The sequence below is a fragment of the Zingiber officinale genome, chromosome 2A (assembly GCF_018446385.1).
Source record: "Zingiber officinale cultivar Zhangliang chromosome 2A, Zo_v1.1, whole genome shotgun sequence".
Classification (NCBI taxonomy): Eukaryota; Viridiplantae; Streptophyta; class Magnoliopsida; order Zingiberales; family Zingiberaceae; genus Zingiber; species Zingiber officinale.
In genome coordinates this window covers 42,155,161-42,183,088 of record NC_055988.1, presented here as the reverse complement: position 1 = coordinate 42,183,088, position 27,928 = coordinate 42,155,161, and the positions used below count along the sequence as shown (strand labels likewise).

The window sequence follows — 27,928 nt, the reverse complement described above, 5'->3', positions numbered from 1 at the left end:
TACTTATGTAACTTGTAACTCAAATTTCATTCTTTTTCTTGATTTGATGGTAATGATTTTTTTTTTTACCAAATTACTATCATCTTCAGTTGCCTGCATTATCATCAGAAGCTAATAGAGCTAAGTCCCAGCTTTGCTCCAAGTTTTTAGAAACATTTACTCAAGCAAAGGAGAGAGAAAAGACTTTTGCAGAGTTAGCAATAGAATTACTGACTGGCATGAGAGAACTTATTCTAATTGATCAAATGGTGAGCTCTACTGCTTCAATTAGCTACATTTCATCTGTAGTAGCAGTAAAACTATAAATATGTTAAATGTTTGAATTCGTTGAATATGTTTCCTAATATCTACATTTTCTTTGATCTCATAGTACTACCAAAAATTGTTCCATAGTGGTGAATGTTTTCTGCACATCCTCTCTCTTCTGAATGGTTCTCTTGATGCAAGCATTGGGGAACAGTTGGTGCTTAATATTCTTCAAACACTGACCTTGTTACTCATGGGGAACGCTGACCTGAAGGTATTTTCTTACTCTGTAATCCATTGTTTTTTGATAGGATATGTACTTTATTTTGCTAGAGTTAATTACTACTAAATAATAGTCTCGTGTTGATAAAATGATTGATCCATGAAGTCTTCAAGTAATCGTTCTTTGCTCGAATAGAATAGTTGGAAATCAGTTCAACATCAAATTTTTTTGATTTTGTCACACAATTCCTGACTCTGGTTTAGTCTTTTTTGCCAAATTTTCACTAAATCTATAAATTTAAATTTCAGGCATAGTGCCATACAAAAATATTTTTCATCATTTCTTTGTTCCAGATATAGAAGACTTAATCAAAAGAATCCTTTAATTTAAAGAAAGCAGCAAATGAATCAGTTCAAAGAATACAGGTCAGTTAGTGAATAAATTCACCTAATGTTATGTGGTTGATATGCACAACAAAGTTGGATTTGAACACCAGCATTTTCAATCATAATACAAGTGGCTCCAATGTGTAATGGATGCATTTTAGGTCGTTGATTAAGTGTTCTCATCCATAATAAGCTATACTTGCATTATGGTAATGGATGGCCGTGTGTCCAGTGGCTCTAGTGTGTTTTTATAAAACTATGATGTTTTACGCACTTGTTTTTATCTTTGTGAATCTAGCACCCAATTCTACTTGTCTAGTGTGTGTAACATTTAGTTTATTTTGCATTAGGTCTGATCCATTTTGGCTCAAATCAATTTTACTTGTCTAGTGTGTAACATTTATGAGTTCATGGATCAAAATTTCGTTCCATGCCGCCCGGCACAGACGAAATTTACCGTTTCGCTTGACGCACGAAACCGGCACCGTGAGCCACTTTGTTTAGTTCGTCGCTGCATTCGTCACAACGGCGACAGTGAGGATGTGGGCGTCGTCTGCCGGCCAAGCAAAATCGGCACATCACGCGGGCGCGTCTCGAGCAGCAGGGAGGCGTCGTCGGACGCTTCCGGTGCCGACAGAGGCGTCGCTAGACGCCTCCGGCATCGTTGGAGGCGTCTGTGGTGCTTTCAGCGTTGCGGGCGATGGTGTCCGTTGGGCGTCGCGATGCGATGGCGGAGCTGAAAGCATCGAGGGACACTTCCGGCGCCGCCAGAAGCATCGCCGGACGCTTCCGGTGCCGTCGGAGGCCTCGTCGAATGCCTACAACACCGTCGCGAGCGTGCGCGGGCGCGCGGGCGTCGTGGGGCGCGCGTGCAGGCGGAGCGGGGTTACTACGCAAAACTAATATTAACTTTAATAAATCAAACGATTCCCATTCTCAAGTGATATTTTAAAGAAGCTTTTATAAACCCTAATTAAATTATCCTAATAAAATATAAAAAATATATTTAAAATTTTAAAAAATTAATAAATTTTATTAAATAATATTCTGAAATTGTTTTTTATGTTTTAAATTTTATTTAAAAATTTTAAAAAATTCTAAAAGAAATTTATAAAAATTCTAATAAATCAAATTTATATTCTTATTAAATATATATTATTTAAATTATTAATTAATTAAATAAATAGTTAATTTATATAATTATTATATATAAAATAGTATTTTATATTAATTTATATAATTATGATTATTTAATCTAGACATTGGAGAATTATAAATGTTATGTATCAATTTTAATTTGTCATTGATAGATTAATTTTCTTTAAAGAAAATTATATTTAATTATTTTTTTAAACAATAGTAAGTTGTTTAATAATGAGGAACTTATATAAAATTAATATACAATTTATTTTTAAATTATACATCATAAATATATTTATCTAATAATTACTATATATAAATAAAAAAATACTGAAATTATATCGGCACGACACGATACGATATTGAAAATGTATTGTTCCGGTCTGGGACCGAAACCTTGGCACGGGTCGAGATTTTAAACCTTGTATGAGTTATATTTCAAGCAATCTCAAGGGTCTAACCAAATTCAAACTTATATTTGTTTAGAGTAATTAAGCAAGTCTATGCTTGAAAATTATGTATTAGACCATGGAATGAAATCTCGTATCATCTTGGGCTGCATTGGCGGAATTTTCTGTTCTACTTGCTGCCTGGCAGTACTGGCGGGCTCGAGACGGGGTCGTGGCGATCTCCACAGGGTTGCGACGGCGACTTCCTAGGGTGACCACGACCTACAACCTCCATAGGGTAGCGGTCTCGCTCGCAGTTTTTATTTTATTTTATTTTTGTATTTTTAATATACTTTTTCTATTTTTTTTCTCCATATGACAAAAAAATAAAGATAAAAAACCTCTTAAGGATGATTAGTTTTTTTCTCTGCTTATTCTTTACAAAATAAACAAAGAAAAAAAATAACCCTTTGATTATCTTTTTTACAAGATAGGAAGCAGATTATTAAGAAAGATAATTTTTTTAATTATAATATATTTTTTATATAAACTAAATTATATATATATATATATATCTATATATATAAAATATTGATTTAATTTAACCTAAATTAATTGTTATTTAATAAACATTAAATATTTCATGCGATAATATCAAAATTTAAACTCAAGATTATACTTTAAATGTAACTGATTAATAAGTATCTATAATGATCAAATATTAATAAACATATTTTTAATTAATATATTTAATATTTTAAAACGTATCAAAACTATAATGACACAAGATGATATAGTATCGTAAGTGTATGAATTCGGTCATAAAACTATAATGGAACAACATGATACGGTATCGAAAGTGTATCGTTTTGGTCATAAATCAAAACTCCGGCATGACTTGAAATTTTAAACCTTCATCCATACCAAACCACAAGTGTTTGTTTGTGCAAAGTATCGTGGACTTGTCATGCCCTTTTCGAGTTTAGTCCATCGAATGATACACTTAGCTTGTGAGCATGGTCTATAATAATATCAAAGCAAATATCAAACTAAACAACATACCTTAAGCATCTTAGTTGAAAGTTGAAATATTATAACCGACGACACAACCATGTTGATAATCAACTTGCAGCTTGAAGCCAAAAACACCAGAAAATGAGCATAAATGTGCATGGCGGAGTTCAAAAATAGATGTATGAATTGTATATTTTAAGAATAATTCAAATAATAATAGATGTATGAATGATATCTCTATTATATACATCTTTAAGTCCATTATTATTTATGTATCTCAAGTTTCTCATTACATGTTAGTTTTAACATCTTACTCATTTATCGAGTATTGTACTTCAAAATTTGTCCAAATTAATGTTCAATTTTGATTATGATGGAATAAAAATGTCACATCGTCACAAATGTTTCACCTGATACATTAGTGATTATATAAAATTGGGCCAACACCCCATTATCGTGAATAAGGGTTAAAAGCCCATTATCAGCACATGTATGAAGGTTGAAGCCTAATAAAATATAAAATAGACTTGAGTTTCCAATAACACACTAATTGACCTAAGTTGCATCGAAGGTGTCTGGCTAAAGCCCTAGATTTCTTGGCTTGTCTTAAAGTTTGCACCATTATCATTTAAGGTTCACATTATTAAAAATTTCTATCATAGTGAGCCCATGGTTTGAATGCTTGTACTGTGTCAGGAGAAACGGTCAAAACTCGATACCACTTGACACTAAGGTTGAAAATCTTAAACCGTGAGTTTCAGTTTTTAATTTGAAAGATACTACTGAGCTGATGCTTAGATTCATAGTGCGCAGTTTGGAAGCTGGAGGAGGAATGAGATGAAGCAAAGGAAAGAGACATTGTGTGTACTGTGGTATTGAGTTTCAATAATTTATGATATGTTTTGACTGTTTCTTCTGATATGGTACAAGATTTAAAACCATGCTTAGCATAGATCAAGTCTTCAACTCTAATCCATTACTGACACAATACAATGAAACATTGACATGATATTGGAACAATAACATTCCAGTCAAAGATTGAAAATTTAACATGGCTTAAGATTTTGAACCTTGGTCATGCCTTTTTATCATTTCTCTTTATATTCAAAATGTTTTATGCTCCATTATTATTCTTTATAATTCATGCCATTAGTAGGGTCTAAACCAAGTTATCCACCATTTTGGTTCCGTTAAAGTTACAATTCATTGAAGAACTTTGTGTACAAAGTCCATTAAGGTTATCAACCAAGGATCAACTTTAATTGAAAGGCAATTATACAAGATTCATGTAAGATACCCTTTGAAACAAACTCTTTGAAGAGCATACCCTCTTATAAAATTCTTATGGAAGCATATATCTATAAGGTAAAGAAGAAGATTATCAATTAACTTCCTCTCTTGGCTATCTTATTTTCACCCTTTAAACCTTTAAAGTATCACTTCCACATTTTAAATTATATCAGCTACTTATAATCTTGAATTTTATTGATTATACAAATGATAATCAAGCAAGTAGCACCTGCACCCACCTTGTTGTAGGGCCTCCAATTCACAACCAACTCACTTCCAACAACACCCTCAAACTCCAGCAAGTGTTAGGTCTATAGGGTATAAATCAAATCTATCTTCCAACTATAATACTACACCAATTATTTTATATACATAATTCACAGCAGTAAGAGAGTTAGCTCACTCCCAATGCAATGAGTAAGATACATTAGCCACTTCTCAAGCCTTAACAACAAACTTAGCCACTCCCAATGATTCAATGACCATTTACCAAATAGGATTAGTGCCATATGAGAAGAGGGAGTCTGAAATAGACTTCCATGGGAATGATAAAGAGGTTATCATAATGAACCATATTGTACTTAAGATCTAACCTTAGTAACAAAGGACCCAAAATATTTTTCCTTTTAAAGTTTTCTTCTCTTTCCCAATCGATATTGTTGCTGTCATCAAGCTAGAGTTTATTTCTTGCAGGATTCTTTTCGAGCACTTGTTGGTGTGGGTTATCAAACATTGCAGAGTTTGCTTTTGGATTTTTGCAAGTGGCAGCCAAATAAAGCTCTTTTGCATGCTCTTCTTGACATGCTTGTGGATGGAAAATTTGACTTGGAAGAAAATGCTGTAGTAAAGGTTTGTGTATGCAATGCTCTTTGCATTTCTTTTCCAGTTCACTTTAAGTTAACCACTTCAAGCATCAACTATCTTCTTTCCTTAATAAAAAAAAAAGTGTCTATCTATTGGCATTGCATGGTAATGTTTCCTTTGCTCGTGTTCGATACAGAATGAAGATGTGATTATACTTTTCCTGAATGTGCTGCAGAAGGTTTGCTTATGCCTCTATAATATTTATGCATTATCCTGGTAGCTTTACATTTAGATAAAATTAAAAAAATTCTTGTTGCCAGTGCAGCAATTTGTTGCAGCATTATGGCCTGGATGTCTTACATAGTATGCTCAAGGATTCCATCACAAACCGAACTGCATGTTTCAGAGCAGGAGTGCTTGGTTTTCTTCTTGATTGGTTCCCTGTAGAAAGTAGAGAGGACATGATTAACAAGATTGCTCAGTTGATTCAGATTATTGGTGGACACAGCATATCTGGAAAGGACATAAGGAAAATTTTTGCTCTTCTTAGAACTGAGAAGAGTGAATCTTTACAGAAACATAGGTCCTTGCTTTTGACATGCATTCAGTATATGCTAAAGGAAAAAGGACCTGAGGCCTTCTTTGAATTCAATGGCCATGATTCTGTATGTTCCAGTGCCACTGATCCATTTTTTTCTTATTTATTTGTTAATTTCTTTTATTTTGTCCATGTGATTTTACTGCATCATTGGAAAGTTAATGTCTCGATATCATATGTGACCAAATAACAGCTAGAGATTTGCTGACACTTGACTTAGTTTACTGGTTATGTTTTTGTCATACTAGTTGAAATTTTCTATTTGACATGACAACTTGTAGATTTGCATCACACACCCCATCTTGGCTCCTTGATTTGTTGTAAGTAACAACTTAATTGAGCTTCAAATAATTGTTATTTTAATTTGGAGTGGTTTTATCTGAGACAAACTTTGGTAACATAGAGATTGTTTTTGTTTTCTACATTCTTATATGTTTTTTGTGGTGAAAAAATTTCTGTGTTGTATATTATTTGTTCTAAATGATAGTGAAACTATCTTCTTTGTTTTTACTGGATTTGTTGATTTTTGTATGATATTCAAGTCTGCAAATGTTTTGCTCCGTGGGCACATCAGCTTTGGATGGTTAGTATGTTCATTTTATGAATATCAGAGTTTTTATTTTACAATGAATGGGCAATAGCTTATTTGATGTTACATATAGTTTCTTGTATCTATGCTTTTGAGCTGAGTGATTTCACATTTAGTTGATTGACCATGTAAGACTTATGCTTCTTTTGACCTATGACCTACTCTTAAGTTTAATTTTATGATGACTAAATTCAACAGGTTTAACCTATAAGCTACTGGAAAAGGATAAAAATTATACTTAATGCTCTCCTTCATTGGCGGATTGGAGTAATCCAACATGTGGTTTGACTTACATGTCATCTTTTTTTTATTCAAGACTAGCACAACCTTTTGTAGGGCACCTTAGTTTTTTGATTGGTTGACCTGTTAAGCCAAAAGTTGAGCCATTTGGGAAAAGGCTTGTTTCTAATTTTGTATTCTTAAGATTCTCCTTGAGTGGGAGGGCTGATTAACTGGATTGGCCCAAGTCCAACACTTGGACCCACTAAACTCTACTGAGAGTGATTAGTTTTGTTTCCTTTTTCATAATTCATATGCTATAGATTTGTTGCTCTGTTTTAAACCATAAATATGGCATTTATACCTTAAGTTTGGTTCGACAATCATTTATTTAATAGCTTAAGCTAACAGAAAAAAAGAATCTATACTCGCCTATTTTTAATTAATAGAACTATTGTTTGGTATAATCTTTTGCATGTGATCTATTTCAGTGTTAATGATTGATGTAACAATTATGCATAACTTTTTTTCTTTTACCGTGTGCTATGGTGAGCAAGGTTTAAAATTTCGACCTTGCCGAGGTTTTGGCCCTGGACCAGAATGATATGATTTCGGTACCGTATCGTGTCGTACCGATATAGTTTCGATATTTTTTAAATATAAAATATATTAATTAAAAAACAAAATATTTAAAAAATAAACAAAATAAAAAATATAAAAAATAATCTTTTAAAAAAGAAAAAGATAATAGATAAATAAATAAATAAAAATTTTATTATAATTTTAAAATTAAAATAAATAAAATATAAAATTAATTAGATAATTTTATTAGGGTTTAATAAAGCTTTTTTAGATTATCTTCATCATAGCTAGGAGTTGATTAAAATAATTAACCTAAGTTTAATTAAAAAAAATTCAAAATCCAACACCTCTCGCGAGATTGCGCGACTTCGGCGCTGCCACCGGGTTGCATGGCCCCTCAGCCATGGCTGCGGGGATCGCGTGACTCCTCCGGCACGACCGTGGTGGTCGTGCGACCACTCTACAACGGTCGCAGGGTCGCACGACGCCTCTGTGGTGGTAGCGGAAGGGTTATGCAACCCCTCCGCTGTTGTTGTGGGGTTCGAGTGACGTTGCAACCACAGGGTTGCAACCCCTCCGCTGTTGTTGTGGGGTTCGCTGTCGTTTCGTCCGACGAAACGAGATGTTTCTCCCATTTCAACCGTCTCGGCACGACACTCTGAACCATGATGGTGAGTACTATTTTAATGCTTATTTCTCTTGGCATTGTGTAGCTGAAGTTCTGTTTTAAGATTTGTAGATCATGTCATCATGTGGTGGGCCAACAAACTTGAGATATTCAAAGTTCACTGTATGGAAAACTTCTATGACATTTAATTTTAAATCTCTACCAGAATACTATAGGGAATGTATCTGAAATTGGTTTGGTGCAAACTTTTATTTATTTAGCTCAAAAAAGCATGCTATCATTCTTGATGTTTTGAAAAAAGATGTTTTTTTTTGCTTCATTAGCTGCTACTTATACATACTGAATCAACTATGAGCAATTACCCTGGAAGTTCCCTTACTAATCAAATATCCCAAATCATGTTCCTTTGTTGAGTAATTCCCTAATGGGTTATGCTTCCTATCTTGTTGCAGGGAATTTTAATCAAATCTCCAGTGCAGTGGCCAAACAACAAGGGATTTTCCTTTTCTTGTTGGCTTAGGTTAGAGGATATACCTGATAATAGCGCAGTGGGACTTTTCTCTTTCCTAACTGATTCGAAAAAGGGCTGCCTTGCAATGCTTGCCAAGGACATGCTATTTTTTGAGGTGTAGTTGGACTGTTTTACATTATTTTTATTCTCTTTATGTGGTTTCTTGCCAAGGGCATCACAAGGATTCTTTCCTATGCTTGCTATGAACATCCTGTTATTTAGAATTTACTTTTGCACCATAGGTTTGTTTACTCTAACATGCAATTTAATTGAAGAAAAGAGTTCAAGAAAAGAGTTCCTATGTGGCAAGTCATGCTGGCTAATTGTTGAACTCCCTGGGGCTAACGACTTGTTTCTTTGAGATTAATTCCAACTAATAACCAACTGGCTTGGCATATTATCAAAATGCTACATAGAATTACCAAATCATATTTTTATGCTATGCTGTTGCATGTGTTCTGCTTTGTGGATTCTGCCATGATCGAATATTATATGATGTTAAACTTGTTTCAGTATGTTTCTCTTCATGATGCAAGGAATTAAATGTTAACTACACAAGCATGTTATTAATTTGAAACAAACTTGTTAGCAAATGCAAGTCCTCACTAATTTATGTAATTTGTTCTTCGCCAACTCAGAAAGTGTCGGCAATAAACTTCACTTGAAAATAATTTACAAGCACTATAAAATTATTGCCAACCAAAATATAAATCACAAATATTACTTGAAAATATTCTATAAGGATGATAAAATTGTTGCCAACTAAAATATCAAACTATAAACTTTATACTTTAATATACCAAAATAAGTAGCCCACTCGCTTATACTTAATATTCTAGAGCTTTGCAAAATTATGACTATTTATGCTGACATAGCCGATCAAAATTAGAAAGAGAATATCATATTTAGAAATTTCAACCTCTTCTCTAGTGGACATCCTATGAAAAGCATCATCTTCTCCTTGTTCTCTCCTAGGAATAGATACGCAGTAAGTATATTTTTATTTGGAACACCAGTACAGACTAGAGCTTTGTAGACTTTCTCATTCACATTTTGTTGGCGAAATGACCTATTTTCAATCATCGAAGTTGAATGATCAATTCGGCAACAACTTCCTTGACATTAATGTCGACTGAATTTTTCTTACTTCCATATGAATCAATAGATGCAAGCTTTCTCTTCCTTGATCGCTCATCAAATGGTGGACTATCAGGGATCACTTTGAAATTCTCATATTCATCATCTAGTCCAAGATCTCTTTGTTCTTCCTCTAAAATAATTTCAACATGTCTTTTAGTTACAGTGGAAGCTCTTTGACCATTTGCCCTATCAGGGAGCAAATAACTCTAACAACTTATCATAATGAGGTGCAGAAGTGTATCTCCACTTCTTGATTGATAGATAGCCTAGACAAATTTAAACATAATTAGAAATACAGTAGTTCTTAAATGACTAAATATAAATTAATATATATAATTAATATTTACATTAATAAGTTGCTTCCAAACCCCTTCAGCCTCATATCTCCTACTTTCAGCATGCCATTGAACTTCACTTGCATTCTTAAACAAACCATAACATGAATTGAAGTGACTTTTCAGTGTTTTAATTCTATGCTTCAAATTATCGTTCGACAATGGGATTTCAATCTTCTTACTACAAATGACAATCATATTTTGGTATGCAATAGATGTGAAAGTATCACATATTCGGTTACCATTAACTTGTTCTAACATAGCATCTATAAAAATTCTATCCATCTCTTCAGTCCACTTAATCACATCTTTCTTGTTCAATTGGTGTGCCCATTCTTAATCAACACCGGCATCAAATGCACACATGAACATGAAAAAAATCAAATCTTATTCACAATTGTAAACATTCAAGCATAATAATATTGGACTAACAAGCAAATTCCATATATACAAAAAATAAAAATCTAATAGATGAACATCTAGCATTAAGATTTATCAAAAAGCATATTTAATGAATTACATTGTTTGAATTATCCAAACTCACCCTAAGAACACTATGACACGCGTCGCTAGAAGTCATAAGATTGTGCAATAAAACACGTCGAACATTATCTTTTTGCTCACTACTCTCCATCAAGTGAAGGGGAGCCTTGACGCAACGGTAAAGTTGTTTTGTGACCAAAAGGTCATGAGTTCGAATCTTGAAAACAGCTTCTTGCAAAAAGTAAGGTAAGACTACGTACAATGGATCCTTTCATGGGATCCCGCATGGCAAGAGCTTCGTGCATCGGGTTGTCCTTTTTTCACTACTCTTTGTCAAATCCCTATCTACATGTTTTCTCATATCCTTCAATACCATCCAAAGAACAACTATACAATTCCTATTTATAAAACTTCATCATCCGAACTACCATCATTTTTGTCATAATAATCTTTAATATTTTGATCATCTCCTTTGCCATTATCCCACTCCATCTTATTAAACTTGTACGAAGAGATTGCTGTAAAAAAAGTTCAAAGAGCTAAATTACTGCAAAATAAAAATTAAAGACACCTGATAAAAATTTAAAGAAACTTCTAAACCCCTAAAAGTCATGCTATGCTATGAAAAAAAATCTGTTTTAAAAAAATAGATTTTAGCCAATAGTGAAGGTACCCTGCGCAACCCTTCACAATTTGCTACTTTATTTTAGCAAACTTTAGGGTACCTGCAGCATCTTCAGGCTGAGGGAGTTAAGAAAGGAAATAACTGGAGTATTCATTTAAAGCTTCACTGACTTCAATGTACTATCAGAATTTGAGGGAAGCTTTAAACCACTGCCTTAGTGTCTTTGTCATCTTCAAACTTCAGAAACAGTCTTATTTTTCATTTGTAGGACTTTTGTAATAAGCTGAACATTGATTAGTTATCTATGCTTTACCTCTGAGGGAGACTGCTAGGCTTAAAAATTATATTGGTGTCATTATGTATAGGCTTAGTCCCAACATGGGGTATCATGGGACCTATAAGAAGATTACATAAGAAGATTGCATTGCTCTCTTTTTTATCCCTCCCAACTTCCTTGACAATATCGTATAAGAAGGTTGGATGCTTAAATATGCCTGATATCTGAAGATTTGTAGTCCATATTTGCAAGTGAATACTTTTAAGTGGGCATATGAATACAAGAAACAATTGTAGAAAAATATCCCATCCCTTCACTTGATAAGCATATAAAGATGAAGCAGATCCTTCTGAAGGAACCTATCTTATTTGTTATAAAGCAAAGTTCCATGTCTGTACTTTTGGTAAACTGAAAAATATGTTCATACTTGCTTCAAACTAAGAAAAGGTTACGTTACATGAAGTCTTAATTAGAAACATGAACTCAAATTAGTCATACAAAAAAATAACAAGTGACATTCGTTGCCCAGATGGTTGAAGAAGGATGAATGTGGTATGAAATCAAACAAAAGGTTAAGAAGGGAGAAGCATTTGACTAGATTCGTGTACAACGTCGATCATAGAACTCCGCCACAGAATAGAGGACGTTGCCATAGAACGATAGAGGACATCGCCGTAGAAGAACAAAGGATGCTAGCTCTTCGGATGGAGAATAAAAGTTGGGGGAATGAAGTCACATACCTAAAAGTTAATTATATATAGTGTGTTGTTTTGTGAGTGAAGAAAGGGTGCATGCGTCATTTTTTTTTCCATCCATTGCTTTCTGATGTGTGATAAATCCGTAAATGCATGGAAATATCGTCAAGTAATAAATATTGATCCACAAGGACTGTTGATTAAATATTAGCTGAGTTCATAAAGCAAGTTATCTAAACGATCGTGGTTGTGGGAGATCACAAGGACAAGAGATTGAGAAAGAGAGAGAGTCGAGAGAGCAAGAGGAAAAGATTTGAGAGAAACCTATGCCAGAAGTGGTCAAGGAAAGGTAAGTGGTCGAAGGTAGATGTCAGAATTGGGGAGAACGATTCTAGGATTTCAGTTTTACCATAATGATTATAAACACCTAATCTATGTTTGATTTCCTATCCTCAATAGTGATTCATATAGGTAGACTATCCTATGGTATCCGATGTGAACTTTTGGAACTACACTAGCGTATTAATTCCAATTCGTTGTCTACTTTTATAGCGACGGGGCTAAGAGATTGTTTTCCTAAAGAGGTCCTGTTACGTGATCCCATAATCCTGAAGTTGTCTCCTCTTAGTGTGTGGCGACGAATTAGAATAGATCTATTAAGATCTATGACAATCTATTGCTCCTCGTGGCATACCGATCTACCTTCGTAGCCAACTCTCCACGTCTCAGGTTTCTACGGGTTGGAGGATTGAGTTCTCCTTTCGGTTCATCCTCGAATCTTTGTGTATACAATGTATGCCCAGACCATAAACACACATTCCATTGAACAAGTAACATGCAAACTCAATATATTAAACAAAATAGTGTTTATATATCAAAGGGTTAATCACTACTCCTGAAATCAAGAGAACTACTCAATAGTACGGGAATTACAAATCAAAGACATTGAAGAAGCATTCATACCATCTAAAATAGAGAATAGAGGAAGAAATGCTTAGCGAGAAGATTGTTGGTGTCTTTGGAATAGTTCCTTCGGAGTTGAACAAATCATCGAAATGAATGAAGATAGTCCCTCTAGGATTTCCCCTAGAGGGAAACCCTCTTCCTAGGAAGGGGACGAAGCCCTTGGTCCTAGATGACCCAAAGAAGGGTTTCCTTGACCTATTTATTTCTTCCCCAAGCTATCCAGATATGCAGATTTTTATGGCTCTACCAAAATGAGTTTTTTGCCCCTTAGACCTAGTATTCTCGGGTTGGACCCTAAATCAAAGTTGTAAATCTTGAAATTATCTACATTTCAATAGGTGGTACGACCTGTGACTCAAACCAAGCCGAAAGTTATGACCATTCGAAGTTTGGTCTATAGTTCGCCCGAGGCTGACACGACCCATGTCGGGCACTGGTGTTAGGCTAGGAAAATGACCAAAATGGACAATGGTCGTGCCCGTCGACACGGTCAGGCGGTGGTGGAAGCTGTTGACTCTATTTTAGCACAGTTTACGCCCGATTTCTTCCGTACAAACACTTTCGTGTCCTATGACATTGCCGAAGCATGTTCCTTAATTTAAACTTCATTTTGATGGTCTTTGGAATCCTTTTTCTTTATGGACGCTTTGTGTGTTTGGCTCTATAATGAGACATGGTTAGCTATGTTGAGCCTTTTTCCACTCTTTAACTTTCTTGGCCATAGGAGCACGCTCGTGTCATGGGACACGACCAGAGTGTGCTTCTTGCTCCAACTTCACATTCCAAGGGATTTATGCTCCAGAAATCACATCCTATCAATGAAAACAAACAAAGAGTAGTTTTTTGAGTTAAAAGAGTGAAAGTAACGAAATGAAATATAAAGAGATGAAAACATGAAATATAAACATATAAAATAGGACAAGATGTGCATCAAATTATGATAAAAACCTTATATGAAATGTGCTCATCAAAATCCCCCAGACTTAAACCTTTGCTTGCCCTTAATCAAACTTGTAATCTAGATTTATGTGTAAACGGTGCATCATAATCCCTAGTGAATCAGTCTAATCCTATCGTGTAGTTTCATTGATGAGAATGATACAAAATTATTTGAGTGCGATCTATGTAGAAGTTCTCCATGCTTAGTGCGATGAGTGACCTAACTTTTTCAAGTGTCAATGTTTAACCCTAGTCAATTCGTTATTTAATTGTGTTCCTTATGCCTCTGGCGATAGACACTTACCTGCCACACGCAAGGTTTGTTCCTCTCAAAATCCACCCAAGATAGTAAAGGAATACTTGGTATCAAGAGAAACATAACAGTTAGTTTCTAGTAATCTAACTTAGTTTAAAAAGGGTAACTTGTTAGTTTCTACTTACGACAACTGTTTTTTATCTCTTATTTTTTTCCGCTAAATGCTTGTAAAGTGCAATACTTGAACAAACTTTTTTTCACTTTCTTTTTCTTTCTTTCTTTTGGGATTCTAATTTCTCCTAATGAGTTAACATGATCTGAATTTATCTAGTAACTAAAATATAATTGAGAAGTCACCTAGAAAGCAAGAGTACTAGTTCGGTTCTATAAATCTTAACTATTTTAAGAAATTCTTACCATCAAAGCCAAGCATAGTGTGATCAGATCCTAAACTAGGCCAACAATCAAATTCCTCTAGTAAAAACAATGCTCATTTCATGCTACTATGGATAGGAAAAAAATAGATCGCTAGGCATACTAGCAAACATAATAACAACATAAATATCTGGAACTAGAATGCTAGTATCTTTCTATGAGGAACAAATAAATAATGACATGATATATGATACAACTAGAAGAAAAATTTATTGTGTAAAAAGATACATGACAAAACTGACTAACAACCCAACATATATACATCCTCCATACTTAAATTTTTCAATTACTTAACGATAATTATAACTCTAATTCAGAGGAAGTTTAGAGTGAGGGGAGTTACCAAGTGATGTGCGTTAAATGTTTGAGTCATTCATGTGCTGAGGACACCCCTCTTTCCTATATTCACATTCCTCCTCAACTTTGAATTCTAAAAATGAAAATTAGACAAGAAAAACCAAGAAGGGGGTTATGGTTATAAAAAAATGAAAGAGGGAGATCAAGGGAGGCATGCCCTGTGCTTGCTCTAGGTGAAATATGGCATGGAAGCTGCATTTTCATCTTTTTTTTTTCAAGTGCTCGACATGGCCCGTGCCGGTTGGCACGACTGCCCGTGTCAGGCGTTGTGGTTGTTGTCGGACTTCGCCACGACCCTTGCCGATTGGCACGGGTGCCTGTGGCGAGCTCTAGAAATTGGGCACGATCCATATCAGTTGGCACGGGCACCCGTGACAAGCTCTAAACTTTGTCCTCAAACTCCATTTTCGCTCCTCACGCCTTATCAAAGAAAATAACAAGAGCCGCTCTCCGAAATCATGCTCCTTGCCCTTTTAAACCTCGCTCGAGGAGTCATAAATTTCAGAACCTTCTTGCTAAGGGGTTTTGACCTTGCATCTGCCTTAAACCTTGTTCGTGGAGGAGCAAGGTACCTGCTTGCTCCAGGTCTTAGGCCATCCTTAAATATGTTTATCTTCAAATGGTTCCATGAAATCGTGCATGTGGTTGTTGTGAAAAATATATCCTACCATAAACATGCTTCAGATATATTAAATGAAATTTTACTTACATCAATCATTAAAATGAGTAAATCATCAAATATGGTTTCATGTGTGGTTAGGATAGGCTCTGTCTTAGGTGGTGGTGTCACTAAAGGAAATGGTTCTTGGGGCTCTGTCTCCACTACATAAGTCCCTACACTTTCATTATCAACAAGTTTAGTTCCTGCAACATCCATAATGTCAAGTGGTTATGTGACCAAAGAAAGTGATTCTTGGGTCATTGTTTCTACGACACAAGTCCCTACACTCCCATCCACAATATCATCATAAGCAGGACAAACTACACAAAGATTAACATGAATGAGTGACAATATCGGTAGACACAACTAAATCTTCTTCTTCGATTGATGTCTCAATGCCTTTATCTTCTTTGTCCGGGTTGTTTTCAATTTTAGAAAAAAATTTCATCATAATTTTCAACTTTTGGCAATTTTTCATTGTGCCTAGTCTCTTTACAAGCTTCACAATACTTTTGTTTTTGCAGCCAATCATTATAGTCGGGCAGGGCACTCCATTTTTCTCCACGTACTCTATATACAGGGTTAATTAATAGTGGGCAAATATCAATCACATACAGGTTGCACCACAGAACTCACAATAAGAGTTATGAGGATTCACATCATCTAATTGGTCGAACCATCGAGTTTGAGCATCCATTTAGCTTACAAGAATATGAGTCAAAATGTAAGAGAAGAAGAGAGATAAGAAGTGCGAGAAATAAGGAAATATAGTTTAACTAAATTTCTGGTCAACGAATGTAAATTGAAATAATTCCAGCAATGACGTCAAAAACTTGATGTGTGATAGATCCACAAGTGCACGAAAATATCTTCAAGTAATAAAATATCAATAATGTTGATTAAGCACTGGCTGAGTTCGCAAAGCAAGTTATATAGACAATCGTGGTTGTATGAGATTATGATAACAAGAGATTAAGAAAGAGAGAGAGTTGATAGAGCAAGAGGAAAGGTTTGAGAGAAATCTAGAGTAGAAGTGGTTAAAGGAAGGCAAGTGGTCGAAGGTAGATGTCAGAATTGGGGAGAATGATTTTAGAATTTTGGTTTCACCACAATGATTATAAGCATCTAATCTATGTTTGGTTTCCTATCCTCAATAGTGGTTCATGTATGTAGACTATCCTATGGTATCCAATATGAACTTTTGAAACTACACCTGCATATCAATTTCAATTTGTTGTCTACTTTTAAAGAGACGGAGCTAAGAGATTGTTTTTCTAAAAAGACCCAATCACATGATCTCACAATCCCTAAGTTGTCTTCTCTTACTATGTGGCTATGAATTAAAATAAATCCATTAAAATCTATGATAATCGATTGCTCCTCGTGACATATCGATCTCCTTTCGTAGTCGACTCTCCATGTCTCAGGTTTTTACGAGTCGGAGGATTGAGTTCTCCTTTCGGTTTATCCTTGAATCCTCGTGGGATATGAATCTCATGCTTTTGGCATCGAGATCGTGTATACATAGTAGGTCCGGACCATAAACACATTTCATTGAATCAGTAACATGCAAACTCAATATATTAAACAAAATAGTGTTTACATATCAAAGGCTAATCCTACTCCTAGAATCAAGAGAATTACTGCATAGTAAGTGAATTATAAATCAAAGACACTGAGAGAAGTATTCATACAATTCAAATAGAGAATAGAGGAAGAACTGCTTAGCGAGAAGATTGCCGGTGTCTTCGAGATGGTCCTTGCTTCGGAGGTGGATGGTTTGTCAAAATATATGAAGATGGTTGTTTTAGGGTTTCACCTAGAGGGGAAAACCCTCTCCCTAGGAAGGGGATGAAGCCCTTGGTCCCAGATGACCCAAAGAAGGATTTTTTTGATCCTTTTATATCTTCTCTTAAGTTGGCTAGATTTGTAGATTTATATGGCTCGGCCAAAATGGGTTATTTGCCCTTAGACCTAGTTTTCTCGGGTTGGACCCCAAATCAAAGTTATAGATATTTAAATTATCTATATTTTGATAGGTGATACGGCCCGTGACTCAAATCGAGCTGAAAGTTATGACTATTCGAAATTTGGTCTGTAGTTGAGCCAGAGGGTCACACAACCCATCCTGGTTGGCACGACGACTCGGGAAAATGACCAAAATTGACACTGGCCATGCCTGCCGACGTGACCAGGCCTTGGTGGAACATGTTGGCTCCATTTTATCACTGTTTTACGCCCGATTTCTTCCGTACGAATATGCTCGTGTCATTGGACACGGTCGGAGCGTATTCCTTGATTAAAATTTCATTTTGATAGTCTTTTAAATCTTTTTTCTTCGTGGACGGTTCGTATGTTCAGCTTGATAATGTGGCTCGATGTTGAGACATGGTTAGCTTGTGTTGAGCCTTTTTCCACTTCATTCTTCATCTTTCTTGGCCATAGGAGCACGCCCGTGTCACGGGACACGACCAGAGTGTGCTCCTTCTCTAACTTCACATTCTAAGAAATTTTTTGAAACACCCTAGAACTTATACCATTCATAACCATCTAATCAAAACATGCGTCTAAATCGAGTTCAACTCCAAACTAAACATATATCATAGTTGTAGAACAAGGAAAAGACATTCCAATGTAAAGGAAACAATTCAAATATAAAACAAGTTAGTATATAGAATCGGGACAACGGAAAAACTTAAACCGTCTTCCTCAACTAAAAAAAATAAAATAAACAACTCAGATTAAAGTAAACTAATGTCCTAATGGTGAACCTAGTCTTCTAGAAGAGTGTCGTTGGATGTCCACTTCCATGTACAAGTGAGTTCATCCATCAAATCTCTCCGTCGCCTCATTACCTGCACCATAGGGATCTAGTGAGTCTAAAGACTCTACAAATTCAAACATTTTAGGCTAGAAATAAACATACATTCACATGTTTTTCAATATATATATATATATAAGACCATGCCTTGAATATTTAAAAGTTAAACCTTGCTGACATTTAGTCCCATAGGCCTTCAACTTTAATAAAATAATATCAAACATTAACTTTCAACATTAAAATATTTAGGTGAGTTCACATCATTGAATGTGACCTCTTTTACCTCAACCTCTGATCGTTTGTCCAAACTTTTACCTAGTACTAGGTTGGTAAGGTTCACCAGACCCTTCGTAAGACGGATTCTCTAAACCCTTTGTTTTGGTAAGGATTACTGGACTCTTTTTAAGTCGGATTTCCTAACCCTTCTGTTTTGGTAAGGTAGGTTCACCAGACACTTCTTAAGTCGGATTCCCTAACTCATTGCATAAATTTTTGCATGTCATATTAATAAACAATACATTTTTACTTTTCATGCATAGAAAGTCATTGCTAAGAATATATTAAGTTTACTTGCATAATAACGGAAAAATAACTTGTATACTTGGAAAGTAACTAAAATAGAAATGTTGTTTAAGGATCCTGCCCTGTGCTCCCCCATCCCTCTTCCTCGGACACAAAACCTCACCTTGCGACTCCCCGAACAGAATCAGCAAAGCCCTAGCCGTGGTCTTCCTCCCTCACCCGAACAACACATATTTCCAGCCCTCTTCCCTTATCCAACTCCGCCCCGATCGTCAAATCTTCCCAAAATCATAGTTACTTCCCTCACCCGAACAACACAGATTTCTAGCCCTCTTCCCTCATTCAAATCAACCTTGATCATCAATCGAATCTACCCAAACCTCATCTTACTTTTCTCACCCAAACGACACATAAAAACCCCAACTTCCTCCTTCCTCTCTCACCCAAACAACCCCCAATAAATTCCTAGCAAAACAGCAACGTCTCCCTCAGCTATTCAGTAGGAGAAATTTTGGTGCAAAAGCAAATAGAGAACATTAAAGCTTATTTATTTCATCGTAGGAATCGAAGGAAGCACGACCTTGAGAAAACATGCTCATAACATCAAATTCGTATACTACTAACCATCTAGAGCAGAAAACGAAACGAAAGAAACCTTGCAACTTCTTCAAAATAACAAACTATGATCCTTACAGTGCAGTAAATGTAAAAACATCATCCTTGCCTTTTTTGTAACGACCTTAGGCGCCTCGAGAAGGCTCTTCCTCCACCTCTAAGTTGGCTACGAGTTCAAATCAAAGTGAAGGTTTTGGATGGGTGGGGGTGGTGACCCTTGGCTTCAAAGGGGGCAAGGAAGGGGGATGATGAAAAACCCTTAGAAATCTTTAGGGCATATATATCATAAGCCGGGTCGGGTTTGCTAGACATCCGGGTCGGGTTCGTTAATCTATTAACATAGTAATTACTTAACCCATAACTCTTGATTCATTTAAGTGAACCGTTGTTTTTATGCTACAATTTCTCCCCCTTAAATGAATTTCATCCTCGAAATTTTTAAAACTTACCGAACAACTCCGGGTAACAACTCATGTTCGACTCGATCTCCCAAGTAGCCTCCTCGTTAGAATGATTTAACCATTTTACTTTGACCATCTTGATCGCCCTCCGTAGCTTCCTCTCTTGTCTATTTAAAATCTGCACTGACTTCTCCTCGTAGGTGGTGTAAGCTGCAACGGCTCATAACTCAGGATGTGCAGAGGATTTGACATGTACTTATGAATCATCGAAATGTGGAATACGTTGTGCACTCCTGTAAGGTTAGGTGGCAAGGCCACTCGATATGCCAGTGCCCCCACCCTGTCTAAGATCTCGAATTGCCCAATGAAACTAGGATTGAGCTTGGCCTTTTTGTCGGCATAACTCTTCTATCGACTTTGTGCCGTCTTCATCTTATCTCGGATTCTGACTACTAAATCTGTAGTGTGCCGAACAATTTTTGGTCCAATCTTGGTTCTTTATCCGACTTCATCCCAATGAAGGGGTGATCTGCATTTCCTTCCATAAAGTGCCTCGTAAGGAGCTATTCTTATAGACGACTAATAATTATTGTTATATATAAACTCCACTAGAGGTAGCTTTAGTTCCCAACTTCCCTGGAAGTCGATCACACAAGCTCGCAGTAAGTCCTCTAGGATTTGTATCACGCTCTCTGAATGACAATCTGTCTGAGGATGAAAAGCTGTACCGAACAATAATTTAGTTACCATAGCGGAATGTAGACTCTTCTATAAAGATGAAGTAAATCTCGGGTCTCGGTTAGACATTATCGATACTGGAATTCCATGCAGTCTGACTATCTCCCGAATATACAACTCTGCATACTGCGTCATGGTGAAAGTCATCTTTACTAGCAAAAAGTGTGCTGATTCAGTTAGACGGTCAACGATTACTCAAATTGCATTGAAGGCCTTTACTGTCCCCGGTAAACCCACCACAAAGTCCATTGTAATGTTCTTTCACTTCCACTCGGGAATAGGAAGTGGTTTGAGCATCCCTGTGGATCTTTGATGTTCTGTTTTTATCTGTTGACAAGTCAGACATTCTGACACCACACGTGTAATATCCCGTTTCATACCTGATCCCTATACAGTAACTGCAAGTCTTTATACATCTTGGTACTTTCTGGATGTATAAAATAAGGTGAGTTATACGCCTCTGTCAAAATTTCAACTCTAAGAGAACCACCACTTGGAACCTAGAGTCGGTTTCTGTATCTGACAATACCATCCTCCACCGCATACAACATTCGACCCTTGAACTCCTCCCTTTGCCTCCACTTCTGTAATTGCTCGTCTGTCGACTGCCTCTTATGAATGCGGTTCCTCAAGGTAGGCTGTATTGTCACAGTGGACAACGTAGGAGCCTCGCCCCTAGCATATATCTCCAGATTAAACCTCTGAATCTCTATCCGAAGAGGTTGTTACACTCACAATTGGGTTATGACCGCTGTTTTCCTGCTAAGGCATCTACAACTATATTAACCTTCCCAGGGTGGTAGCTGATATTACAATCGTAATCCTTCACCAACTCCAACCATTGTGTCTGCCTTATATTCATCTTCGAAATACCGAAGACTCTTGTGATCCGTATAGATTTTGCACTTCTCACCATACAAGTAGTGTCTCCAAATCTTTGCAAAAATAACTGCTGCTAGCTTGAGGTCATGAGTCAGATAATTCTTCTCATGTCCCATTAATTGTCTGAACGCATATGCAATAACTCGATCATGCTGCATCAACACTGCGCCTAAGTCTAGCTTCGAAGCATCATTGTACAGGACATACTCTCCCTGTCTTCATGGCATAGCCAAAACTGGGGCTGTAGTAAGTGCTTGCTTCAACTGCTCAAAGTTATTCTGGCAGTTAGATCTCCATATAAACTTGGCATTCTTCTTGGTCAGCACTGTTAAGGGGCACCACAATAGAGGAAAAGTGTTTGATGAATTTGCGATAGTAGCCGGCTAAGTCTAAAAAATTGCGTATTTTAGTTGCATTTCTAGGCACTACCATTCCTAGACTGCCTCGACCTTTGTCGAATCTACTTCTACTCCTTTCCTCGAAATGACGTGGCCTAAGAATGCTACCTTCTCCAACTAGAATCCACACTTGCTGAACTTTGCAAACAATTTTCGATCCTACAACACCTATAATGTCGTCCTCAAATGCTCACTATGCTCCTCCCTTCTCTTCGAGTAAACAAAGATATTATCTATGAATACGATAATGAACTGATCCATATATGACTGAAATACATTCTTCATGAGATCCATGAAGATTGCTGGGGCATTTGTTACCCTAAATGACATCACCATGAACTCATAATGCCCATAACAGGTCTAGAATACTGTCTTATGCACACCCGCTTCCTTTACCCTCAATTGATGATACCCTGATCGAAGATCTATCTTCGAGAATATCGAAGCTCCTTGCATTTGGTCGAATAAATCCTCGATACTTGGCAATGAGTATTTATTTTTCAATGTCACCCTATTCAGCTCTCGATAGTCGATACAGAGTCTTATGTTTCTGTGTCTCTTCTTCACAAACAACACTAGGGCACCTCATGGGAAGAAATTGGGGCGAATAAATCCCTTATTTCGCAATTCCTAAATTTGATCTTTCAGTTCTTTCATTTTTGCAGGTGCTAGCCGATACGATGCCTTAGAGATTGACACTGTATCTGACATCAAGTCTATGGAAAATTCAACTTCCCTCGCACGCGGGATGCCATCAACATCATCCGGAAATACGCTCGAAAAGTCTCTGACTATGTTGTCAAGTGGCTGTCCAACTTCACAACTGGAATGATGCTAGCTAGAAATCCCAGGTAGCCTTTATGCAAAAGCTTCCTCCCACAAATACAAGAGATAAGGTGCAACATTTGTCTGTTCTTGATTGCCTTAAAGGTTAACAGTTTCCTTCTAGGGGTCGGACAGATACTGATCTCTGTCGGAAAGTAATCGAAGCTCCATATAAGGTTAACCAATTCATACCTAAAATGACGTCGAACTAGGGCATCGACAACACAATAGGGTTGCCTGAACAATATTCTTTTGCAATAGGAACTCCATATTCTTCATCCAATTGATAGTTAACATTTCCTCCCCCGAATGCACGGTAACTCTTAGCCCCACTCCCATATTTTCGCGTAAGATTTCCACATGCTTCACGAAGGATTCAGATATAAACAAGTGCGTAGCTCTGGAATCTAGCAAAGCATAAGTGGCTACATCCACTACAAATATCCACTCACTATAAATATCCTACTTGTGATGAGCAGTGTTTGGCTCAGTCTGCTCAGCATACATCACATGGGCTCTCTCGGTCAATGGTTGGCTTAGCTTAGGGCAATCACAAGATTAATGCTCGCCCCCCGGACTTGAAGCACTTACCTAACCCCCACAGACAATTACAATAATGTTGACAGTTGCATTCCTTGCACAATGGCTTACCCATAGATTTCGAGGCATCCGACCTTGGAGGTTGCTGCTTTTGCTGTCCCTGGCCCCTTGCGGTCTTGGTAGTCTCGAAGGTCCTGCAAACGACTTCTTGTTTTGTTGCTGCTGTTGCAGATACTGCCTCTTCCTTTGCACCTCTAGATCAATATCTTTTAGGGTCTGCTTTATCCGGAAGGCTTTGGTAATAGCAGCAGAATACTTGATCAGGTCTGCCATCAGAACGTTGCGGCGAATTGTAGGTCGCAGACTGTCCACGAAGTGTCTCAACTTTTCCTCAGCATCATTTGTAATTAGGGACACAAAGTGACACCCTTATCAAACTTTCGGACGTACTCCGCGACAGATAGGTCTCCCTGTCGGAGACTCATGAACTCCCTCTTCATCTTTGATAGAACATCTTTTTGAACCCCTCCTATGTTAAGGTGTTCAAGTCAACTGACTTATGCCCCTTCCAGCTATAATGAAGCATTCTCCTTCAGTAAATAGGTTGTACAATGCACCCTATCTATGTCTGCCATATCTATAAACTTGAATATTACCTCCATTGATCTAATCTATCCCTCCGCCACGAATGGATATGTAGTGCTAAAGAAATCCTTGGGTCCATCCGCCTAAAGCATTCATATACTGCTTCTGGTTGAACCCTACGAATAGTTTCTATGTGCTGCTCCAATAATCTCGCTATACCTTCTAGCATGTGGGTGCTAGTGTTTGAGGGTGGAGGCGGCACCTCATGCCTCACCTTCGATGGAGGCAGAGGTGGTGGCGCCTTCTCATGCCTCCCCTCTCTGACACTCTATTCCTCCTCATGTACCGCCTAGGGGGCATCTCTGTACATATCCAAACCAAAAAAAAGAAAACATCACATAAACCGCATAGATAAATGAGGGTCTTATCGCTAAGTTCTTGCATTTCATGAGTACTTATTCAAGCATAAAGAAAATATATACACTAAACTTTTAAACTTATAGACGTTGACTCTTGACTTAGAGTCCCGTTACCGACAGTAGGCACAACCCTTGGTCAGGACCGTTCGCTCTGATACCAATTGAAACACCATCCATAATCATCTAGTCAAAACATGTGTCTAAATCGAGTTCAACTTGGACTCCAACCAAACTAAATATACATTATAGTAGTAGAACAAGGAAAAGACACTCTAATGTAAAGGAAACAACCCAAATATAAACAAGTACATGAACTCGGAACAATGACAAGAACCTATATCATCTTCCTCAACCAAACGAAAAAAATAAACAACTTAGATTAAATCAAACTAATGTCATAATGCATAGTGAACCTAGTCTTCTAGAAGAGTGTCGCTGGGTGTGCATTGCTAGGTACGAGCGAGCACATCCATTAACCCCTCCATCTCCTCATTACCTGCACTATAGGGATCTAGTGAGTCTAATGACTCTACAAATTCAAACATTTTAGGCCAGAAATAAACATACATTCATATGCTTTTCAATATATAATTTTAAGAGCATGCTTGGAATATTTAAAAGTTAAACCTCGTTGACATTTAGTCCCATAGGCCTTCGACTTTAATAAAATAACATCAAACATTAATTTTCAATGTCAAAATATTTAGGTGAGTTCATATCATTGAACGGAACCTCTTTTACCTCAACCTCGAATCGTTTGGCCAAGCTTTTACCTAGGTTGGTAAGGTTCACCGGACCCTTCTTAAACTGGATTTCCTAGCCCCTTTCATTTGGTAAGGTTCACCGAACCCTTGTTAAGCCGGATTCCCTAATCCGTCTGTTTGGTAAGGTTTACCGGAACCTTCTTAAGCCGGATTTGCTAACCCCTCTATTTTGGTAAGTTTCATCGGACCCTTAAGCCGGATTTCATAACCCCTTTGTTTTGGTAAGATTCACTGGACCCTTCTTAAGCCGGATTTACAAACCCATCGTATAAATTCATATATGTCATATTAATAAATAATACATTTCATTTTTCATGTATAGAAAGTCATTATTAAGAGTATATTAAGTTTACTTGCATAATAATAGAAAAACAACTAGTATACATGGAAAGTAACTAAAATAAAAATGTTGTTTAAGGACCTTGCCCCGTGCTCCCCCATCCCCTCTTCCTTGGATACAAAATCTCACCTCGCTACTCCCCCTCTCACCGCTTCCCTCCCTCACCCAAACAAAACCAGCAAAGCCCTAGCAGCGGTCTTCCTCCCTCCCCCGAACAATACAGGTTTCCAGCCCTCTTCCCTCATTCAACTTTGCCTTGATTGTCAGTTGAATTTGCCCAAAATCTTAGCTTACTTCCCTCACCTGTACAACACAGATTTCCATCCCTCTTCCCTCATCCAAATCAGCCTTGATCATCTGTTCAAAACCTCAACTTACTTTCCTCACTTGAACAACACATAAAAACCCCAACCTCCTCCTTCCTCCCTCACCTGAACAACCCCTAATAAATTTTCAGCAACAACAACGTCTCCCTCAGCCATTCAGTAGGAGAAATTTTGGTTCAAAAGCAGAACATTAAAACTTCTTTATTTCATCGTAGGAATCGAAGGAAGTGCGGTCTTGAGAAAACATGCTCATAATATCAAATCCGTATACTACTGACCATCTAGTGCAGAAAACGAAACGAAAGAAACCTTGCAACTTCTTCAAAATAACATACTAGGATCCCTACGGTGCAGTAAATGCAAAAACAACATCCTTGCCTTGAGGTTTTTCGTAGGGAAACTACCTTAGACGCCCCTGACAAGGCTCTTCCTACACCTCCAAGTTGGCTAGGCGTTTAGATTTGAGGGGAAAAGGAGCGGCGACAACTTGTCAGGGAAGGGGAGGTTTCAGATGTGTGGGGGTGGTGGTAGTGGCCGCTGGCTTCAATGGTAGAAAGGAAGGGGGATGATGAAAACCCTTAGAAGGGCATATATATAGTAAGCCGGGTTGGTTTTGCTAGCCATTTGGGTCGAATTCGTTAATCTATTAACATATTAATTATTTAACCTATAACTCTTGATTCATTTAAATGAGCCATTTTTTTTACGCTACATTTATGCTCCAATAATCATGTTCTATCAATGAAAATAAGCAAAAAGCAATTCTTTGAACAAAAAGTGTAAAAGTAATAAAATGAAGCATAAAGAGATGAAGACATGAAATATATGTATATAAAATGGGACAAGATGTGCGTTAAACTATGATAAAAATCCTATATGAAATGCGCTCATCACTTTCTACCCGATTTGGCAGTGATAAATTTTGGCTTCAAAATCAACCACTAATGGATTAAGTTTCCTTTTCCTCCCAAAATTTTAATGAAGTAAATGGTGGAAAATTTTTCACTTGGAACTTCCTCAGTTTTCCTTTATGCTCTCCCAAGTTAACAAGGCATAAGTATTTAAGATTATTTTTACAAAAGGATGGAAGGATTGAGAGATGTCTTAGAATACAAGCAGGATGGTTGAAATGGAGGATGTTCCACAAAATGACAGTTATATCTGCAATGTTATATGGAGCCGAATGTTGGGTTATGACTCGAGCACATGAGTAGAAGATGAGAGTTGTAGAGATGAGGATGTTACGGTGGATGTGTGGACGTACGAGGATACACAAAATAAGAAATGAGAACATTAGAGAGAAAGTCGGGGTTACATCTATTGAGGGAAAGACATTTTTAAGATGGTACAGACATGTACTAATATAACCATAAATGTTTCAGTTAAATGATGTGAAACTATGACAAATATGCACATCAAGCGAGTTAGAGGAAGATTAAAAATGACTTGGTTAGCAACAATGAAATAAGATAAAATTTATTTAAATATAGATGATGATATAGTTGGGGATAAAGTTTAATGATGTAGAAGGATTCATATAGCCGACTCCACCTAGTTTGATAAGACTTGGTTGTTGTTGTATTCTATACTTTTATATTGTTTTCTCCAATTCTTGAAGGTTTGATCTTCGTCTTAAATTTTTTTCTGCAAAATTAACCTAATAGTTTCCCATATTTCTGGCAGTCCAACAACCAAAAAAGGCAATCTATTCTATTGCCTATCAACCTTATCCCAAGAAAGTCTTACTGAGGATGTCTTACTTAGAATACAAGCAGGATGGTTGAAATGGAGGATGTTTCACAAAATGACGGTTATACCTGCTATGTTATATATAGCCGAATGTTGGGCTATGACTCGAGCATATGAGTAGAAGATGAGAGTTGTAGAGATGAGGATGTTAAAGTGGATGTGTGGACATACGGGGATGCACAAAATAAGAAATGAGAATATTAAAGAGAAAGTCG

At 36.8% G+C, this 27,928-nt stretch overlaps 1 protein-coding gene across 2 annotated transcripts in view; it reads left to right on the top strand.

The window, feature by feature from the left end:
• LOC122041062 (BEACH domain-containing protein B) overlaps positions 1-27,928 on the top strand; it is a 117,080-nt gene that overhangs the window by 36,614 nt on the left and 52,538 nt on the right. For both annotated transcript variants that reach the window (XM_042600606.1, XM_042600605.1), the window contains exons 12-17: positions 90-248; positions 371-520; positions 5,382-5,537; positions 5,689-5,730; positions 5,813-6,157; positions 8,561-8,734. In XM_042600606.1, coding sequence (XP_042456540.1) covers positions 90-248; positions 371-520; positions 5,382-5,537; positions 5,689-5,730; positions 5,813-6,157; positions 8,561-8,734 — 1,026 coding nt within the window. The remainder of the gene's footprint in view (positions 1-89; positions 249-370; positions 521-5,381; positions 5,538-5,688; positions 5,731-5,812; positions 6,158-8,560; positions 8,735-27,928) is intronic.